This window comes from Streptopelia decaocto (genome assembly GCF_964273445.1).
Source record: "Streptopelia decaocto genome assembly, chromosome: Z".
Taxonomy (NCBI): domain Eukaryota; kingdom Metazoa; phylum Chordata; class Aves; order Columbiformes; family Columbidae; genus Streptopelia; species Streptopelia decaocto.
The window spans coordinates 52,028,963-52,048,680 of record NC_138657.1 but is presented as its reverse complement, the minus strand read 5'-3'; the positions used below and the strand labels follow the sequence as shown (position 1 = coordinate 52,048,680).

General features: G+C 40.6%; 1 protein-coding gene across 4 annotated transcripts in view; it reads right to left on the bottom strand.

Moving 5' to 3' along the window:
* Positions 1 to 9,293: 9,293 nt before the first annotated feature.
* GRAMD2B (GRAM domain containing 2B) overlaps positions 9,294 to 19,718 on the bottom strand; it is a 32,007-nt gene continuing 21,582 nt past the window's right edge. The window contains exons 7-14 of one of the 4 annotated variants that reach the window (XM_082075517.1): positions 19,545 to 19,616; positions 19,344 to 19,424; positions 18,539 to 18,650; positions 16,739 to 16,861; positions 16,460 to 16,547; positions 15,954 to 16,055; positions 14,087 to 14,180; positions 9,294 to 10,753 (exon numbers count right to left, since the gene is read on the bottom strand). In XM_082075517.1, the coding sequence (XP_081931643.1) occupies positions 10,625 to 10,753; positions 14,087 to 14,180; positions 15,954 to 16,055; positions 16,460 to 16,547; positions 16,739 to 16,861; positions 18,539 to 18,650; positions 19,344 to 19,424; positions 19,545 to 19,616 (801 nt within the window). In that variant the 3' untranslated portion in view covers positions 9,294 to 10,624. The remainder of the gene's footprint in view (positions 10,754 to 14,086; positions 14,181 to 15,953; positions 16,056 to 16,459; positions 16,548 to 16,738; positions 16,862 to 18,538; positions 18,651 to 19,343; positions 19,425 to 19,544; positions 19,617 to 19,718) is intronic. The other 3 variants (XM_082075519.1, XM_082075518.1, XM_082075520.1) reach the window with 3 other exon arrangements.

The window sequence follows — 19,718 nt, the reverse complement described above, 5'->3', positions numbered from 1 at the left end:
TGCTGCGGGTTTGGCAGCACAGCTGTGTAAAACACAAACGTCTTCGCCTGGGTGTCTTTTATATTCCGGCACATCTGGGAACACTATTTCTGAGCCTGTATTAAATATATTTTATTCTGCAAAAGCCTCAGCTGATCAGTGTGGTTTTTATATAAAACATTAACTCCAAAAGACAAAAGATAAAAATAATACTGTTTCAGCTGGTACTTATCTCAAGGGAAGAACAAAAAGTTTAATACATACTTTACTGTTCTCCAGCATTACTGCTGTTTTCCTGCAACCTGGTTCCAAGGTGGGGTTAAGGGGAACAAATGGTGCAAGCTAGATATCTCAGTGTCAGAGGAAGGCACATCCCCCTGTTACACTGAAGTCTGAAAAGATGGAAATAGTGGTAACTGTGTTTCGTGCTTCGCTGGCACTATCCTGACAGGTGTCCCAAGCCTGCTTAGATGCAGTAGTGAAATTAGCGTCACCCATTCCCTTATTCGGGGGAGTGTTATGAAGGTGATGAAATGACAGCATGCAAGTTTAAGAATGAGAGACTGAGGAAGAACAGAGGATAAATACCATCCCTCTTGCTCCTAAGACTTTTATTTAATCCCTAAACTATTAGTGAGTACTTATTGTCTCCTGTCTTTTGTGGATTTTAAGAGGCTACTCACTCATTGGCCTGTGATTTAGACTGACATACAATGATTTAAACCTCTCAGTCTGATGTGGCAGCTACATTTGAGAAGTATCTAAAAAGTGCAGCGCATACCTCTTCTTTGAGTTGTATTTCTTCTAACTACATTTTTTACCACAATTGTTTGTATTTTTTATATTTTTAACACATTTACCGTCAGACATATGCAGGATACTCCTATAACCCCAGAACATAAATGTCTTTCCGGCTCCTATGTGACTGTATTCACTTACAACGGTACATGCTCACAATTAGGTGTGTTTGAGAAACGAGGGATATCTTTTTGTCCCGTAAAAAGCAAAACCACTCCTCTTTCTTTGAATTTGACCCAGACAGTATTTGATTTATGCTCTTCATTTAAGGCAGAACAAATAGCAGAGTGAGGTAATGGGTGATGTTTCATGATACAGTGCAAGCTGAACTATCCTCCTAAGCTTTGCTATGGTATTAAATCCTTGTAGGTTGAAAAAACAAAGTGAGGACCTCAGCTGAAGGAGAGTGTATGTAGGATCATGGAGTGACAGAAACTTACGGCAATAAGTAAAACATCAGGGATAGAGCACAAGGTAGGAAATCTAAAAATGGTGAGGGAAGCATCGCTGTTCCGAAACAGGCTTAACCAATGCTGGCTGCTGAGACCATGTCTTGCCTGCTAATTTCCTTCCCGTATTTTTTGGTTAGCTGCATTACTGACTTTTTTTTCTTTTTTCCCGGCAATTTAATGTTGAAGTGACTCCCTGCAAAGTCTGGCAAGCACCAGGGAACCTGTAGGAAGGCAGCAACCGGTCACTGGCTGCAGAAAAATAAGGGGCCTTGAAACTGAGGAGGATCAATTCAAAACCACCGGCAAAGGATGTGGTGGAGCCGGGGTGAAAGACACAGGCAGCACTGCAGAGGAGCTTTCAGGTGTTGGATATTACACTGGAAACACTGGGGAAGATGAGGTTGGACTATGGCACATGGGAGGTGGGGCAGAGTGCATAAAATAGGGTAGACTAAAAGAGTATGTTTTTGAATATTGTACAAAGGAAAAAAAGGATAAGATAATTCCTGGATCAGGAGAAGAGGGAATGGTGCTAGAGGTAGTTTAAGCTAACATGCAAGCCTGCAATTAGGGCAGATAAAACATAGACAGACAAACATCATCCTAAACCTTCAAATCTGTTAAGAGTTCATTGATTGGAGTGTGAATCTAGCAGTAGGACAGGCTGTCAAAACTACCTATTGTGATTCAGGACAAAACCACCACAACACAAAGGAAAGCACCTGAAAAGAAACATTCTTGTTTTGATGGTTGTGTTTCTCTTAATGCTTTCTTTACTGTAAAAATTTTCCCAATGTCATTTAGCATGTTTTGTGTAAAACAAACAAACAAACAAACAAACAAAAAACAACCAAAACACACCAACCTCTTTGTTCTGTGGGTTTTTTTTTTTAAATCAACTCTGATGTATTAATCCATTCATTTCAAATCTCTATATTTGCTAGATTTATATTAACCAATATTTGTCTAAGTACTCTGTCTTTGTATGGGGATATAGCAGCAGATTTGGCAAGGAGGTTAGTTCAATGTAAATACGCTCAAGTGACTTGCACCTGTCTGTAGAAAAAGCACATACATCACACTAATTGTTTTACTGACCTTGTGTGCTTGGTGAGTAGAACCTCTGTGTTAGATAACATAGGCCTGTGAGAAACTCTGGGCACCTTATCACTGTGTCTGAGATTCCTGCTTTGTTGTGAGAAAGAGCAGGAGGCTGCTCCTGCCTGAAGCCTTGAAATACAGGCGAGCTCAGCAGGCCCAGTGATCTTCCAGCAGGGCTGAACTGACCAGAACCTGCGTCCCCGCCTGTGTCACCTCTGCCTGGGAGCTCAGGTGCTACTTCGGAGATCTCCCAGTAGAGAGGTAACTAAAATAAAACTCGCTCTTTGCAATGCACTTGTGGCCTCTGGCTCTTCTTGCGACGTGCCTGCGTATGTGTACACAGTCTTACATGCTGATCGTATAATTTACTCTTCTTGTTGTTCACTGCCTTCTTCCTTCTGAACAATAAATACTGAAAGTTCACAGAAAGGCTAATCCTTACCGGTATTTAGCCTGTGTTATTCCATCTTGTGTTGTTCTACAGGAAACAGAAACATGAAGCATACTTTGCACAACTATTTTTAACGAATTCTTCAAATCACTATTTTCCTTCTGGGATGGCCCAGGACATCACACAATAATAGTTTAGAGACTAAAGTAGCAGAGCTGTTACACGTTCACTCAAACATGCTTGGGGTGTATTGTAACAAGTTTTTACTTGTGAAAGAAAGAATGGATCAATTCAGACCAGTGTAAATACCCACACTCTGGAAATCAAACTAGCTTAAAGATCTCTCAACCTGAGAGTTCAGGAAAAAAAAATAAGGTCGGATTCAGAATTGCAGAAAAAAAGCTTTTGAAAAGAACACTGCATAGAATACTGCACAGTTGTTAGTGTATGTGTCCAACATGAAAAGAACCACATTTTTTCACCAGAGGCAGAAACATAAATGAAACTTCTAATATTAGCTTATAGAGCTTATTATAAACATTAAAACAGACCCAGGATTTGCTGGCTCTGCTGCTTATAGCTGAGTAGAGCTGATTCATTAAAAAGAAGTGAATGGGAAAACCAGTAAGCAGAGAAAGTTAGAGATGAGGGAGTTTGTTTCTGTTTGATGTTAATGCCTGGAGCCTAATTTCACTATTCAAAACAAGGAGGAAAAAATCCAGTGAAGTGTGTCAGCATGTAACTTTGCAGGAGTCAAACATTGCACTTAGCTTACAGTCCATCTTATCCTGAGGCACATTTGCTATGACAGACATTCTTCTAACTTTAATATTAAAGGCTGTCCCAACTTCAAAAAAAATCTGACTTCCATAGGTTGGACATAGTAATCCAGGTCTGATTGCATTAGGTGACTCCATTTGCTTCCTGAGGGAAAACAAACCAACCAACAAACAAAAAAACCCACAGGACAACTACATTTTTCTTTTGTAATCCCCTATTGTCATTTACATAAGAGGAGTTTTTTTCTGATGCTGACAGCTGAGGAGGGTAAATAGAGTTCTGCAGAACCCTAAGTTATTGCTGCTGGCGCATTTGGTTCACCTCACTCTTCTGTGTCCACGGCTCATTGGGGAAGCTTGGAGGTACAGGTCAGATGTACAGAGAAATTGCCTCAGAATGTTCTTGCGATTTCCAAGAGTGTTTCACTTAGCATGGAATAAAATTACTGAAAACAATAGAGGGGAAAAGTAATAATGTCAGCAAAACTCCTAAAATATTATTGCAGGCATTGCTTACCAGGTCTGTCTTTGATATAGGTTACTATTTAGCAGATCAGCTTCTGGATCTGGGTTACATCTGGTCGCGCAAGAAGGCAGAGGACAGGCTATAAGCAGAAGGAAGGAAAAATTAAGTATGGGAGCTCTCAACAGCCAGCTCTGAGCATCCTCGTTTCTTTAGTCCTAACCCTAATCAAAGTTTTCTGCTTTCATTCATTCAGTTAGACCCCAAACCACAAATGGTTTTCATGGGAGGGGTTACTGTGATGGTTAAAACATGATTTCAGAACCAGCAGTGTAAGAAGGGACTTGCCACAAAGTGTGGTAGGCGTGCTCCTACAATCAAGAAGCTTAAGCCTTTCAGCTCAACAACCACCTCCCTTACAGCCCTCACTGTTGATCAGACTCTTCAGAAGGCATTTCCCAATCAGCCAACGCAGATTTTGTATTTTTGCGATGTGTGCTGTTAGTGGCATTGCTCAGAACTGTTTTCAGGGAAAACAGAAGGACATCTCTTCAATGCTAGTATCATAACCCGGTGCCATAAAGCATTTATTTGCCACGCGATTCGCCTGTGAAAGAAGGTTCATGGTTCATTACATACGCTGTGGGAACAGCTGTCGGCACAAGCCAACTTTCCTCCCATCCTCCTGCCCCTGCTCCGGAGTGCAGCCACGTGTGCATATTTCCACGATAAAGAGCTGTAAGTGCGGGAAGGGTTTAGAGCTGTATTTTACCCTGTGTGTCACGTCCAGCATATAAGGTTATAATTAAGTTACTCATTAGCTTTTTTTTCTTGAAAGCATCCTTTATCTATCTGTAGACAGTGAGAACAGCTATTTTAATTTTGTCCTTCACAGCACATTGCAATGATTTTCCTTTAATCTCCTGCTAAGCACTGCTAAAATGCCTACTTAGTGGAAAATTACCTTATCAATACTGTTAAGTGAGAACAACAGTTGAAAAGGCCTTTATTGTACAGTCCAAACCACCTGCACTGCCAAAGACTAACAAGTCCTCGTTATGAAGCTTAGTATAGAGTTCCACACCTCCAGAATAGGATGCACTTACTACATCACAACGCATCGTGACATGAGCTTGCTGTTACGTAAAACCTGGCAAAAGATATCTTTTCAACTTCAAGTACATAATGAACTTTTAAGGAGTATACAAATGAATGTAGTACAGAAGTTGGCGAGGCAGGAAGGTCACATACACAATAAAATACATTGGCACAGGCTCCACACACAATGGACAAAATAAAAAAAAAAAAAAAAAGAGAGGAAAAAAGATATCTAGACTGAATTCACAGAGGCTGGCAGTTGGTGAGCCTAGCCAGTACAAAATGTATATGGAGGGCAATAATTCCTAGGACACTCTCTTTGAGGAGCTATTTTCCAAGTTTTTTGGCACAGATGCCTACTTAGTAGACAGACATCCAACTGAGGGTGGATGTCAGACATCCCCCATTCACCAACAGCTGGAAAGGTGCTTGGACCTTCCAGGAGAGGGAAGATTTTTGGTGCGAACACTGCCCATTGTGGGGATTCATGAAAAGCATTTGTAACTTCATTAGGGGACAGCTGGAATATATTCTTATACTCTTTGTATTAGAAACATGAGTCTGGGGAAGGCTTCGCCAATACATGATTGAGTTCCTCCTCAAGGTCTGCTTGCTAGGATGTGGCAGCTTGAACACTTGTTTGTGAATTATGATAGAGATGATACCAGGTGTGGAAGAAAGACAAAAGCTGCTGATTCATTATACCAGTCCTGCTGGTATCCTGTCAAAGCACTTTTCTAATCAGTTCCTTCTTGGGATCATCCCCTTTGAGGGTCCTACCAGCTGTGGGTATAGATAACCATGCTGCTGTAAGGATGTACGCTTAATCATACAAAGAATTTTAAACTTAATCTAAGCTGAGTAGGCACAGTATCACTGGACAGTTTGGCTACATGGAAACTTGAGGGTCAGTAGAAGACACCAGGAGGAAAAACAGAAGGTCTAACAAACAACTATGTATGTAGCAGTGAAATGCCTATATTTTGGACAGGAATAATTACAGGCATCGTAACATTGGGTGAAGCTCAAGGAGTAAACTTGCCTTAAGTGCTGTTTAGTACATGTAGTGTAGATTGTTTTATTGTATGTATTTGACTGTTTTTGTTGTTAAAATCTAAGAAAGCTACTGATAAACAGTAAATACAAGAACATTAAATGAAACTTACTGGCATGTATGTTGTTGCAACTGTTGGCTGAACAACAGGTTATCATTAAGCTCTACATCTCCAAAACTGTATTACACTGATTTTGCAACCTAAGAAAGCAAGACCCCATCCCTTCTGTAAAGTCTCATTACATGTAATTATGTTTTACAGGAAGCTCCACGGTGTTCAAACCATAAACCCGGAAATGTCACATGAGATTAGTCAATTTTCCTACTTGAGCAAATTTGCATGTTAGGCTCGGATAGTCTCATCGGGCAAAGTGAAAGCAAGTGTTGGCAAAATCCTTTCAAACAACATTATTCCTCTGCTGTTTACAGAAGCACACACACAGGCACTGAGCACAAAAGAAACTGTTTGCTCAGTTTTCTGTTTAAATAGCCAGCTTTTTCGTGATCTTTATTGCATGTGACACCTGCTCTGTAAATGCAAAGTCTGCTATGTTATTGGGAGTAACACCTCACCAGCAGCTGCTGCCGAACCAGCTGAGGAATAGCGCACAAAGGCCTGGTTAGCAGAAACCTGGAGATTTATTTAACATTTGTCAGCTCACTATGAGCTGGAAACTTATTTATGCTTATAACTATCTCAAGGGTGGGTGTCAAGAGGATGGGACCAGGCTCCTTTCAGTGGTGCCCTGCAATAGGATGAGGGGCAACAGGCACAGGCTGAAGCACAGGAGGTTCCATCTGAATATGAGGAGAAGCTTCTTCATTTTGACAGTGCCAGAGCACTGGAACAGGCTGTCCAGAGAGGTTGTGGAGTGTCCTTATCTGTAGACATTCAAAACCTGCCTGGATGGATTCCTGTGTGATCTGCTCCATGTGAACCTGCTTTAGCAGGTGGGTTGGAGTAGAAGATGTCCAGAAGTCCCTTCCAAGCGCAACCATTCTGTAACTCTCTAGTATGGAAGATGGGAGAAATGGAAAGGACTCTTGGTCTTGCCAACAGCCTTAAGATAGATGAGTTCCCAAACATCAGATAATCATACCTATAATATACTTCCTTGTTTGCCCACCCCTCTGCACCCCCCCACCTTGAAACTATAAGCTATTTGGTACACATTCACACCAGCAAGGTGGAGGACAACACTTTAAATGAGTCTCACCACACCAGGATGAAAGGCCACCACTTGCTGCATATTGGCCCAATGTCCATGGATAAGTTTGGTCATGTGTATAACTCCTACCCACAACTACCAAAGTGATTTGGGAGCTTCCTCAAAATTAATTTTCTAAGAAAGAAAATAAAGCACTTTTTTTTAAACTTTCTTAGAATAAGCACTCACACGAAATGTAGATGGTTGGACTAACACTCTTAAGAAAAAACAATTCAGTCACCAACTCCAACTAGAAAAAAAGATTAGTGATGTGCCTCTGTTGCCTTCCATACATCTGCAGTTTCAAAGCATCTTTCCAGAAACTGACACTACCAGATCCTTCACAGCTGGCAGAACCCTGTTGTTTTTCCAGCCTCTGTGCTGTGAGTGACAACAGACAAAATTTAAATTTGAAAAACAGAACCAAGACGAAATAAGAAAATCAGCTTTTAAAATCAGATTTCCAGGCAGCCTATGCAGCACACTATAGAAAAAGTTACTAACACCGTGCGCTAAGCCTTTGCTGCAGATTGCCCGCTTCCTTAAAGTTGCACATCTTTCCCATTTAGTTCTGCAAACTAGCACGTCACCTCTGCCAGACAGCAAAATGCTTCCTTGTGGCTTTTGTTCACACTACCCACTGCAGATGCTGGGAGGAAAAGCCCCCTCGCTCTTTGCCTGGCTCCCACCCTTGCAGGAAGAAGGTTTTTCCTGCATGTCACTGCTGCTGTTACTTCCCTCCCCTTAAATCACCAGACTGTATTGCAGGATTGGAAACTGCTGCACTCACACTTCTAAACTTCGCCCTTACAGGGTCTCCTGTGTCCTGCATCTCCTGGTCTGCATGTAACACAGTACCACACGCTGCCCCACTGTGCAGACGCCTTGAGACACCCTCCTCCTCCTCTCAGAAAACAAGGAGCAAGGGTAACAGGTGAAGAGCAGAGAAGACGTGGCCATGCTGAACTGCACCAGGGACCTGATGTGACCACAGAGTCACATGAGCCACACGCCGCTTCTTTCTTTGGAGGGTAATTTACCTCTCCTCCGCCTGAAAGAGGCTGTTGCAGCTCTGTCCACTCACCTCCCTCAGCATGCTGCTGCACCAGGCTAAAGGGCATGCACCCGCTTCTGATTACTCATTTACTCTGGTAATTACTCTGTTCACTTACGGCTAATGATAAGGGTTTAGCCAGCTTGCTTTACATAAGGCACATGCTAAATATTATCGCTCTCCCCTTGTTTTCCTATAGCAAAGCATGTCCTTGCTGATGCAATGGAGTAACAGGCTAACTCAGCTCAGCTGCTGGATACGATCAGGTTTCCTTGAAGTTCCTTTGATAAAGGTGACTTGTGGCATAAATTTTTAAACCATAAACAGAACTACAGACTTATGTTACTGCTACAAAATTAAAGGGAGTGAAGTAGAGAAGAAGGGAGAGGATGAGGCCAGAATCCAAAATGTTGCATAAGTGTGTAACTGTGGAAAGACTACAGAAAATTATGGAAAAAATAAGAAAAAAATAACTTATTTCAATAGTTTTCCTGTGAAACCAAGTATTAAAATAATCTCACAATAGCTGAGGAAGAAAAGGCAGAGGCTGCAACAGGTAGCCTGGAAACATGAGCCAGGAAGGCACATTAGAGAGCACATCGGGCTTCCTCAGCTGTCTGAACATTACAACACTCATCCAACATCCTTTGAGGACTGAACAGCAGAGAAAATGACTCAAAAATCTGGGGTCCAAATTTCCTCCACTGTTGCAATTGGGGAAGACCCCGAGCACAGCTAAGTAAAAGGAAGCACATCAGGAATATGCAGTTCCTAACCCTTTGTATTGGGTACCAGGTTTTGTGCAAAATTTGTACTGTGAGGTGGAAGCCTCCTCAGATCATGAACATCATGTTTGACTAAAACTGATAGATGGAATCGGGTTCATCCAAATTACAGCACTGAGTTGCTTGTTTTAAAAAGGTTTATTTAAACAAAGTAGGTACATTTCACAGAAATGGTTGTAAAATGCATAGCATATTATAAACAATACTGTTACTTTATAGATACTAGTTGTTATTATGTTAAATATTGCTTTTTTATAACTAACCCGAAATGAGAAAGGTAAAATCCCCATATAGCCCATCTTAGGCACTGTGAAAACAATAGTATGATATAACAAAGGAGTCCACTTTTTCATTCACTCTACTGATTGACTGCTGCATTATTAATTCACAAGTTCCCATTATATGGAAAGATCTGGTCTCTGAAGTCACAAGACTTCCATCACTTGAACACAAATTATGCCTCCTCAACCAACCAAAACCCCATGCAACTCCAAGGAAAGGTGACTGAGGGCCTTAACGTCAATTAACTTAATGGACAGAGACCATAAAAAACCTAGCAGTTCTAAGTTGTGCAGACATGTCGCCCTTACTGCTATTCGTAAGCAACTTGATCGTAAGCTGGTGAGTCCATTCATATTTCAAGCTTGGCTTCAATGGAAACTGGATGCCCTGTAGAAACAGATCTTACCCTCAGCGGTGATGCAATGCCACAGAAAGTGGAATTGAGCCTTTTTACAGCACCTGAGAACGGAGCACAACTCAAACATTCAGAACTTCACATAAGCAAATCCAGAAGTGCCTGTTTTCTGATCTTCGGGATGCTAGGGCACGACAAAGTAAAAATGAAGAGCACAGCCATAGCCATGGCTGAGACAGATATCAGCTCATTCACACAACACTTCAGCACGAGTCATGACTGAAATTCTTCCCATTTACGCTTCAGTGACAATATGAAGAAAGCAAATGCTGAGGTAAAAGGAGTTGCGCGAGGTTTGCACTGCTGTAAAAGCAAGTCTAGAATCAAGCAAGCTGTAAAATCCATTAATTCACACTCAACAGAGAAGGAAAAATCCCCTTATTTTCAAAACATATAGATACATATAGATCAAAAGATATGTTTTCAAAATATATAGACACATGCTCAAGAATAAACTTTCTGTATTTTGACATGAGCTTTACAGTAGTTTAAGCTTGGCCTGGACTAAAGAAGCCTGAACTCTGGCCAGCAGAGCTCCTTTGGAACTGTTTCTCAAGAGAGAAGAATGAGGTCTGAAGCAGTCCAAGAACATCGACATTTCATTCACCATCTTCAAGTAGTTTTTGTAAGTTGTTCTGTATCTTAGAAAAAGAGAGAAAATAATTGAGATGCAGGAAGTGTTATACTGCATTTAAAACAAAAAATCAAGATATACTCTTCAACATACTCCTTGTGTGCATAGTAATTCTGTCACAACTATTCATGTTAAATGACATTCATGTTAAATTCTTTCTGCACTAGAGTCAAAGGAAACATCTGGATACAATCAGCCAGCAGCACATCTAGCTTCTGTACTATGAGTAACTCCTGCAGTTTCCTCCTGTAGATGCTCTCCTGTATTGGGTATGAGAAAATAAGACACAAAAAAACAGAGCTAGAAAGAGACAAGGAACCCAATTATTTTGAACTTGATCAAAATCGAGTAAAAGCCTCAAAGTTGCAGCTCCTAGGTCTAGGTGGATAATTCAAATATTTTTATCCCCTTCAGCTGACATACACGCAGCAAAATAAGGTCTTCTAACCATTAGCAGACACGTCCCATTTGCCAGATTTAACATACTGATTGTGGGTTATCTTCCCTTAGTTGCACTGAAGGCAAAGTCAGCCAGTTACATTCTCAAGGATGACTTGCACAGACCTATTTTACACAGCCTATTTATCCACCTTTCATCTCCTTGTCCTTAAAAACAGAAAGGGAGGAATATAGTGGGTCACATCCCCTGGCTACATCTTAGTAACTAGCAGTCACTGGCTACAGAAGCTTTAGTCATAGCTACTTTCAGGCTCTAGTTTGAGGGGTCATTGTACTTTCTGTTCAAGGATATAATTTCTTAATCTTATCCCATTATTTCTAGTCCAGATACACACCTTTTTCAAGAGATGCATTTTGGGTAAAGGCAAACAGTAAGAAGCACCTACTTTTGTAAGAGTCACTTAACAAAGGAATTTCCTTTCAATGAGCTACATTAGAATAAGGGAATCAGTAACATCAGGCCATGTTTTCCCTCCCTCAATTTAATGCTTTATCCTCTGATAGACAAGATGCATTTTAACAACCTGTTAAATACACTTAAATGCCAAAGCAAAATTCTGATAAGCCATGGTAATACCTTGGCTCCAAGTGTAAAGCAGAGCTTGCAAAAATCACAAGGTCACACTGAAAAAGGCATTGCAACATACTCTTGCACTGAACATTTTTAAACTGGAGAGTAGTTTTTAACCTAGATAATTTTGTGCTCTAGTTTACCACGCTGCTGTCACACTGGAAGCAAGGGGAGAGATGAGAAGTGACACTGGAACTTTTATGCTTCCTTAGCAGCTGAAGCCAGGTGCAGCCCGTTGCCAGCACTTTCAACTACATCATATGAAACAGTTAAGCAACTGCAGTAACTTTGGTCAGAGAACATACAGCTCTTTGATTTCTACCAGTTTTGTAGTACAAGAGTAGGGTCAAAGATCCTGTTCTAAACACTTCTCATCTAGATTACAGAGGACTGGGATGTGGCCACGTGTGGCTGCGGGTGATACTCATTTAGCTTGTATGCACAGCATCGATTGTGTCTTGAGTGACTGGCAAATACAATGTAAGACTTTAAGGATCCAATCCTGTAGACAGTAACTGAAAAAAAGCACGCAACTAATTCAGGACAGAGGGCCATTTCTCTGGGAACAGCTGAATGATCTGATCATCGAGCCACCTTTTGCTGTGTCTCCAAGCAGAGACTATATAAGGGAGTGGGAAAGTGCCTCCTGCTGCTGCAAAGGGCTGCCTGGCTGGCTTCCCGCTGAAAGGAAGTGAGGTCTCCCATGAACCATCTTGCCAGCCTGTTTCAGAGAGCTGGAAAGCAGTAACCTCTTAAATTACCTAATTTGGCTAAAGATTCTATCGGGTAATCACCTGGTGAGCATTTTCCCCTCGTATTCATATTATTATCCAGAGAGCACAGAGGGGTTATGCTAGCATTACTCTAGACTTCCACAGTCAAGGAGGTGGAGATGTACGGGGAGAAACCTCTTTTTGGCAGTCTTTGTAAAACCTATGCCACACAGGCAAACAGTGATATTATATAATCCTGGCTTTATGCTATTCGAGAAACTGGTCCGGGAAAAAAAAAAAAAAAGGTGTTGCAAGACCTTGAAAGACCTTGACAGGCACTCGTTTTTAGAAACAGAGGCAAAAATATTACATGTGACTTAAGCACAAAGGAATTCAAGTAACTTTCATTTTCACTTCATGGATACTTTTTTCCATGCTTGGGCAGTATATGCGTTCCCAACACATAACATCACATACACCTGTACTGGGTGCAGGTGTCAAGGTCTGGGGGGAGGAGTGGGACAGGGGGCTGCAGGGGCAGCTGTTGTGTCCCTGTGCAGGACACAGCCATTCCAGAAGACCCCAATGGACCCACCACAGGGTACAGCCGAGTCCCCCAGCCACACCAGTGGTGAACCCTCTGAGAGGGTGTATCTAAGAACAGTGAAAAACACCAAACAGAGAGAGGAGGAGAGTAAGAGGGTGAGAAACAACAGAAGGAACATCAAGGTCTGAAAAGGAGGTGCTGTGTGGCAGAGTAGATGTCCACACCACAGACCATGGAGAACCCATGTCAGAGCAGGTGGTTATTTCCTGAAGAACTGGAGCCCTTAAAGGAGCACTTGTTGCAGCAAGGGGTAAATGGGGGAAGAAATGATCAGAGGGAAAGTTGTTACGTACTGACTATAAGCACCTCCCCAGCTGCACTTGGGGGCCAGGGAGTGGCATGAGGAGTCAGAAACAAAGGAGTGAAGTTGAGCCTGGGACAGGAAACATTTTGTTGTATCATTTATCCTTGTTTCTCACTAACCAAACCTATTTTAACTGCCACTATATTCAAGTGATTTTCCCCAGGTGAAGTCTGTTTTGCCTGCAACAGTAACTGGTAAGCAACCTCCCTGTCTTTATCTTGACCCAAAAACTTTCTCATCGTATTTTCTCCCCCTGCCCTGGTAGAAAGGGGGACTGGGAGAGCAGCTGTGTGGGCATCTGACTACTGGCCAGGGTTAGCCTACCACAACACCTAAAGTGGAAACAAGGTCTGCACACCCACTCTTGTTTTGCGCAGGTTTCCAATTTAAGTCAGCAAGTGCATTTAGTTTTGCAATTTGAGAATGGTAAAAAGTAAATGTCAGGTATAGGGAATTACACAACTGGTGCAGCAGCATTTGTGTTACTAAAGTGAAACAGGCAGATTCCAGACACTTCATATGAAGAGGCTGACTACATATGTAAGTCAGCACTGTTTTTCTTAATCAAAAAATCAAAACTCAAAAGCCCCAGAAAAGTTCATCAAATAGTAATAAAGGTTAAGTTCAGAATCCTTAGTTTTGATGGGGAAAAAAAGAAAAAAAAAAAAGAGTTCTTACACACAGTAATCACCCCTGGAGTATCTAGTTTATTAGTATTTCTGGTTGTAAGCCTCAGCTCAAGACAAAATATTTGCATATACCAATGCTTGCACTTGGGCTAATTTATAGTCCAAAAAGCAGTCCTTTGTCTAGGAAAACATGCCAGCTCCTGGTATCAAATCTGGGGGTAACTTGGCACTTTTCAAAATAACAGACTACAGAAATTCAGCAACAACCTGGTTAGTGTATCAGCATTTGCATTATATCACAAGAAGTTACCTTTTCCAATTTTATAAGATTAGCAGTTAACTCATCACAAAGGGCATCAGCATTAATTTGCAGATGAGATCCCAAGCCTTGGCGCACTGGATGTCTGTCAAACAGAATGAAGAAGTGTGACAGAAGCAAAATAGGGGAAAACAGAACTGAGAGATACATGCAGATGGGAATACAGTGGTGACACTGTGAACTGTACTTGTTTACAGAAACAAAGGCCTGAGTTGTTTCTGCAGTCTTGGGTACATTCTTTATGTGGTCTTATTCTCCAGAACGTTGGATGGAAAACTTTACAGCTATTTCCACTGGAAGTAAGTTGAAAAGTTGCATAAATTCCTTGTTCTGTGACTTGGAGGAAATAAAAAAAATCCCAAACCCTTGACATTGTAGAATTGTACAATAGATCACCCCGCATCTTGTACCATTTGGGATCAGAGCAACAGAAAACAGGACTTTCTTGTGTAAGAGTGCTTCAGAAGAGGGACACAGAGTCCTGCTAATAAAAACATGTCAAAAGTGGGAAAATGGCTTTTGATATCGCCTACTATTAGAGGTAGGTTTACCCTTTCCTTGCACTATTGGTAAAATAAAAATGCAAGCCTGTTTAAGAGTAATTTTCTTCCTATTCATTTTTTATCAACAACCTAGCTCAGTCTTCTGACACAAGCATAGAAGTCCTGCTGCCTTCCACAGAAGACAGCTGAGAGCAGCTGGATCCTAAGCAGCACAGTCATTGTTCAGTACGACCTCAAGCACATTGTCAGAACGACCTGTTTGTCATGGACAGGTCATCAGAGAAAGCTGAATTAACAAGCACACTTATTCAAGAGCTTGCTACAGGTCTGAAACACTTTTCAGACAGTTTCACCCAGTGTGGGAACAGCTCTGTCTTGAATTTCATTTGTCCTGTTTTTCAGATGGTGCTTCTCCAGCTGTCAGCATTCCCACCCATACTGCATGTGGCTGCTCGCTGTGCACTGACATTTATAAACAACTTTTGAAGCCATGTTTTTCGGAGCAGCTCAAGAAGAAATCACTTATAAGGAGAGAAGAGTTAATGCAAAATTTAATGCTAAATAAACTGATCAGTATTCTCAGCAGTATCTAGTTAACTGCCTTCTGTCCTAAGAGAGGAGCAGGAAGCTGATAAAACCTCCAGCAGCATATTGCTGTGATGTATGCCCCTGCAATGCCTCTCCATTTGTTGTCTGTGTATTTCCTATCCATGCAGCACGGAGATTAAAAGAAAAAGGCAGGGGCAGATGACATCCATGACTCTAACTATAAAATTTGCTATGGAACTATGGCCCGTTTCCCTATATCCTCTTCAAATACACAAAGGACCTTCCCTTGGTATGTCTGGATTATTTTTTTTTTTACTTTGTTTTGGTTTTGTAGTGTGTTTTAAAATCTTATTTTAGCAAGACAGGGTATCAGTTTCTAAAGAGAATATAGGCAGCCCAAAGCTTTAGAAAACATAAAAGCAAGTCAGATGTGTTCGCCTAAAGATGATAAAGAACCTTCTTTCATGTCAGGCTAATCATATGACATTAAGGCTGAGGACTGAAGTTATACCTTTTCTACAGAATCATTGCTCTGGAAAGGAATTGCTCAGTTCAGCAGTTTACACTGAAGTTACAGCTATCTGAAACATTCTCAAGACAGTAGTACACCATAATATATCACATTTGTACTAAAAGTCTTAAACAGAAAGCCGTGAGATGAGGCTAGTACAGATACAAGAACTACAGGACATGAAAGTATCACAAAGGCACTACAGTATCTCAGTGCTTTCTGAAGAAAATAGATGAGCATGATGGATACTGGAAAAAGATTTTAAACCCCTAAAATTTTACAGAGTGTATCTTACTCCTTAATATGTGAATCAAAGGATGTGATGGAAATAAGACGTTCCTCCAGGACACTGATTTTATATCTCATGTAGAACGTAGAAAATATTAATACGCAAACACTGTAAGAAAGAAAAATACGGTATCTCAGTTAATGGAAACTTTAGAGATATGTGACAAATTTAATGTTTAAAGCCTTAAACTGTTTCTTGTACATGTTGAGCAGTAAAGGTATCATTCTTAGAAACACCTCAGGAACACCCAGCAGTGGCATTAAGACAGTTATGAAATTCTCAGCCTTGAGTATAGCTTTGCTAAGCCACACGTAAAATGAACCTGCAAGTAGTTAAACTCTTTTAACATTCCTGAACCAAAAGACCCTTTGCTTTAAAAAGCAAAAGACCTGTAAAGTAAGCCTCCCCCAGTATTTCTACTTCTGAAAAGCATAAACGCCGAAATTATTAATCTATGTAAGCATAAGAAAATCTTAGTATTTTGAAAATCTTGGTATTAATTGCTAACTTACAGAATTGCGTAAAATATAAGTACATGGTTCAGAGATAAGAGCTTCTGGGACTTCACTTTGTGGAAGAACCTGAAGGTTTCAGAATGACCTGCAAGGAAAAGCACCAAATGTTACTTTTATCAAAGCAGACCATGGCACACAAATGGTTCTGAAGCATGCAACAGATAATATGAACAGAGGGATAAACAAGAAAGAGATCTTTCAAATTAGATGAGCTGACGTAACTATGCAAACTTATGTCAACTAACTCCAGCTGAAGATCTGCCCTTGACTCCTTACCATTTCGAGGACTGTTTTGGGCTTTTCCATCGGGTCCACGTTTATTGTGTGCATCTGAACGGACAGACTTTGCATCAGTCTTGGAAACTTTTAAGTGAGTCTGTGTCTCAACAAGATGATAATCTGTCAAAAGCAAGATTTTTAATAAAGCTGAACTATGAAGTCAAAGGAAGCTCCTGGTATCTTAAGATAGTCAAGGAGCAGGGGAAGAGGACGATTTTAAAAGGTGAATTTCTGGACTTGGACAGAAAGCAACAGTTGGTTTAGTAGCCTTAAAACAGTTTGCACAGTAACTCCACATCATCGTGAAATATAAAGAACACCTGGACTGGAAGAGGATGATTTATTCTGCACTTACATTCCCAGATAATTTGAAAGATGGCAACCTGTGCAAACTTTGAAGGTTATCACTCCGTTTCCAGTCACAAGATTACAGAGACACAAAATACATCTCTCAAAAGGGCCAAATATGCTGATGATTCCAAATGACTTTAATAGCAACATCAAATGGAGAAATGGCATTGATACATTAAAGAAAAGACTGTAGCTCCATTTCCTGACTGTTCTTTAAATGCAGATTATGTCTTGAAAGGGGTGGGACAGAAAAATCCAGTCACGCTCAGTTTTGTTCATGTTTTACTTGCACACCTTGGACTGCTCTAATAATGCACAAGAAATAGAATGACAAGTGACAGATGTGTTTTACCCTACCCCTCATCTCCTTTTTCTAGGGTGATTCTTTAACTGGATATTGGTTTTTAATTGTGGAAAAGGAAAATGGATGGGTTTGAAGCAGTTATTACCTGTGAAGAAGTAAGAGAGTACATTGTTATTCAGAAGCATTCATGTGGCAAGTGATGACACAATAATTTAGTCACTGCTTCATGAACACCACCAAACAATTAAAAATACACATACAGAAAACACCAAAGACCAATGAAAGCAAATAGCCCCAAATCATACCACCGAACAAAAGACAAGTAGGAAAATTAACAAGTTAATTAAAAGTAATAGGACAGAAAACTGTTATAAAGAAATGACAGTACTTCATTTAAAAGATGGAACCAGGAGTAATAATATACCAATGTATTGTTATGCTGTTAATATGTATCAATTGTACAGCAGAATAATACCCTAGGTTCTGCTAATAACATTCGCCTTGATCTACATAAAACTAGTTCTGCTGTTTCTACACAGCATTCCTGCTAATTAGGTGAAGAACGTGAGGCATATGAGACTACAAACAGTAGTGTTAAGAAAAAATAACTTTGGACAGTATCTTCAAATGTGTTAATAACTGCAAAGAGTAAAATGAGGGTTTAAAAAACAAAACCACAAAAACATGTTAAAAAGCTTTTTTTTGACAACCAAAAGCCACCACAGGACAGAACATTATTTGTATAGATCAGAAGAAGTTACACTGTGTCTGAAATACTATAAAATATGGGGTTTTGTTTGTTTTTTCCTTTTTTTTTTTTTTCTGAAGGAGGAATACCTCCTGCATTGTACCTCTGCCAGCATAGCTGATGGGTGATGTAGGGAGCAGACAGCACATGGATAAGCAGCTGGAGGCACTAGTGACAAATCAGATCTGCTGCTGACCAAGTAACTGCCTGAGTTTGGAATGCCAAGGATTATAATAACAGAAACGCAGCTATTGTGGCTTTGAGGAACACCTTAAAAACCATGGAATTCTCCAGGACTGTGGAGAATGCAGATTCCACATCAGAAGGGCATTAGAGAACCAAAACTGAGAGTTAAGCCCTTCTCATTTTCTTGGAGCCTCATGATCTCACGCACCTTGGAAGCATTCCAGCTCCGGCGTCTGAGAGCCTGTGCTGCTGGACTCTTCCATCTCTTGTCTCCGCTGCTGCACTATTCCATCTAAGTCAGAATAGTCTTCATTGAAATCCTGACAGGGAGAAAGAGTCATGAGAAAGCTCAGGCCTGTTCTAAATCTAATAAATCTTATTTCCTCTGACCTCCCTCTAGAAATTGAACCAACAATTACAGATTTAAAACTGCTCAATCAGGAACAATCTCTGGTATCAAGATGTTGAGATCAAGTTAGCAAAATAAGCCCTGTATGACCACCAGAATTGAAGCATCATCCTCTGCCTTCATTTAAGTGAAGAGATTAAGTCTGTTAAGACTGTCAAGTTAGACAAACTCACAAGTCCAGGACAGGCATTACTAGAATTAGACTCTGGTCATCACATGTGGCTACAGAGCTCTTTCAGACATCTGAACTGCCTCACAGAGGCAACTAGAAACACTTCAAAAACTGTTTATGGCAGAGGAAGAGGCAACTTGAAGTCAGTACAGAGCTCTGTGAAACCTGACTGCTAACAAGAGATATGCAGAGCATGCAAACTTTGGAGTATATCCAAAGCATACACATGTATATATATATGTACTGCATGTGATCAGATCAACTTACTTCTATGACAATTTTTCCCCATTGCTTCCTGATGTTGAAAAAACTCACGGAAGTTTTAGAAATAGATGTCACTATTTCCTTCAGTTGCCTTTCTTCAGACATTGTAAGCAGTACTTGCAATGAAAGGTGCCATGCAATGAAAAAACAAACATCTAAGCCATTTACCAAGGACAGAGTTGTAGGATGATCAGCCCTGAAGCTGTTTTCTAGAGAAGAGGGATTTGGACTGTTGCCTGTGCTTGTATCCTGAAAGAAGCAGCAGTGTTAACAAGGAACACACTCAGAAACTGCCTAGCATTTAACAGTAGGAAAGTAGTAATAATGAACACAAAGCTATGTACCATCTTCACTCCCATTAGTTCTTACCTCAAGATGTCTACAGATAGATTTTAATAGCTTGTAAGTGGTATCTCTGGAGAGTAAGGAGACAAACATGTACTGAAAAACAGAAGTTTCAAAACTGTTTGAGAAAAAACATACAGTACAAGCTTCCTTTTATCAAAATGAAATTGATAGGTGGTTTTGCACATCAAGTAACTA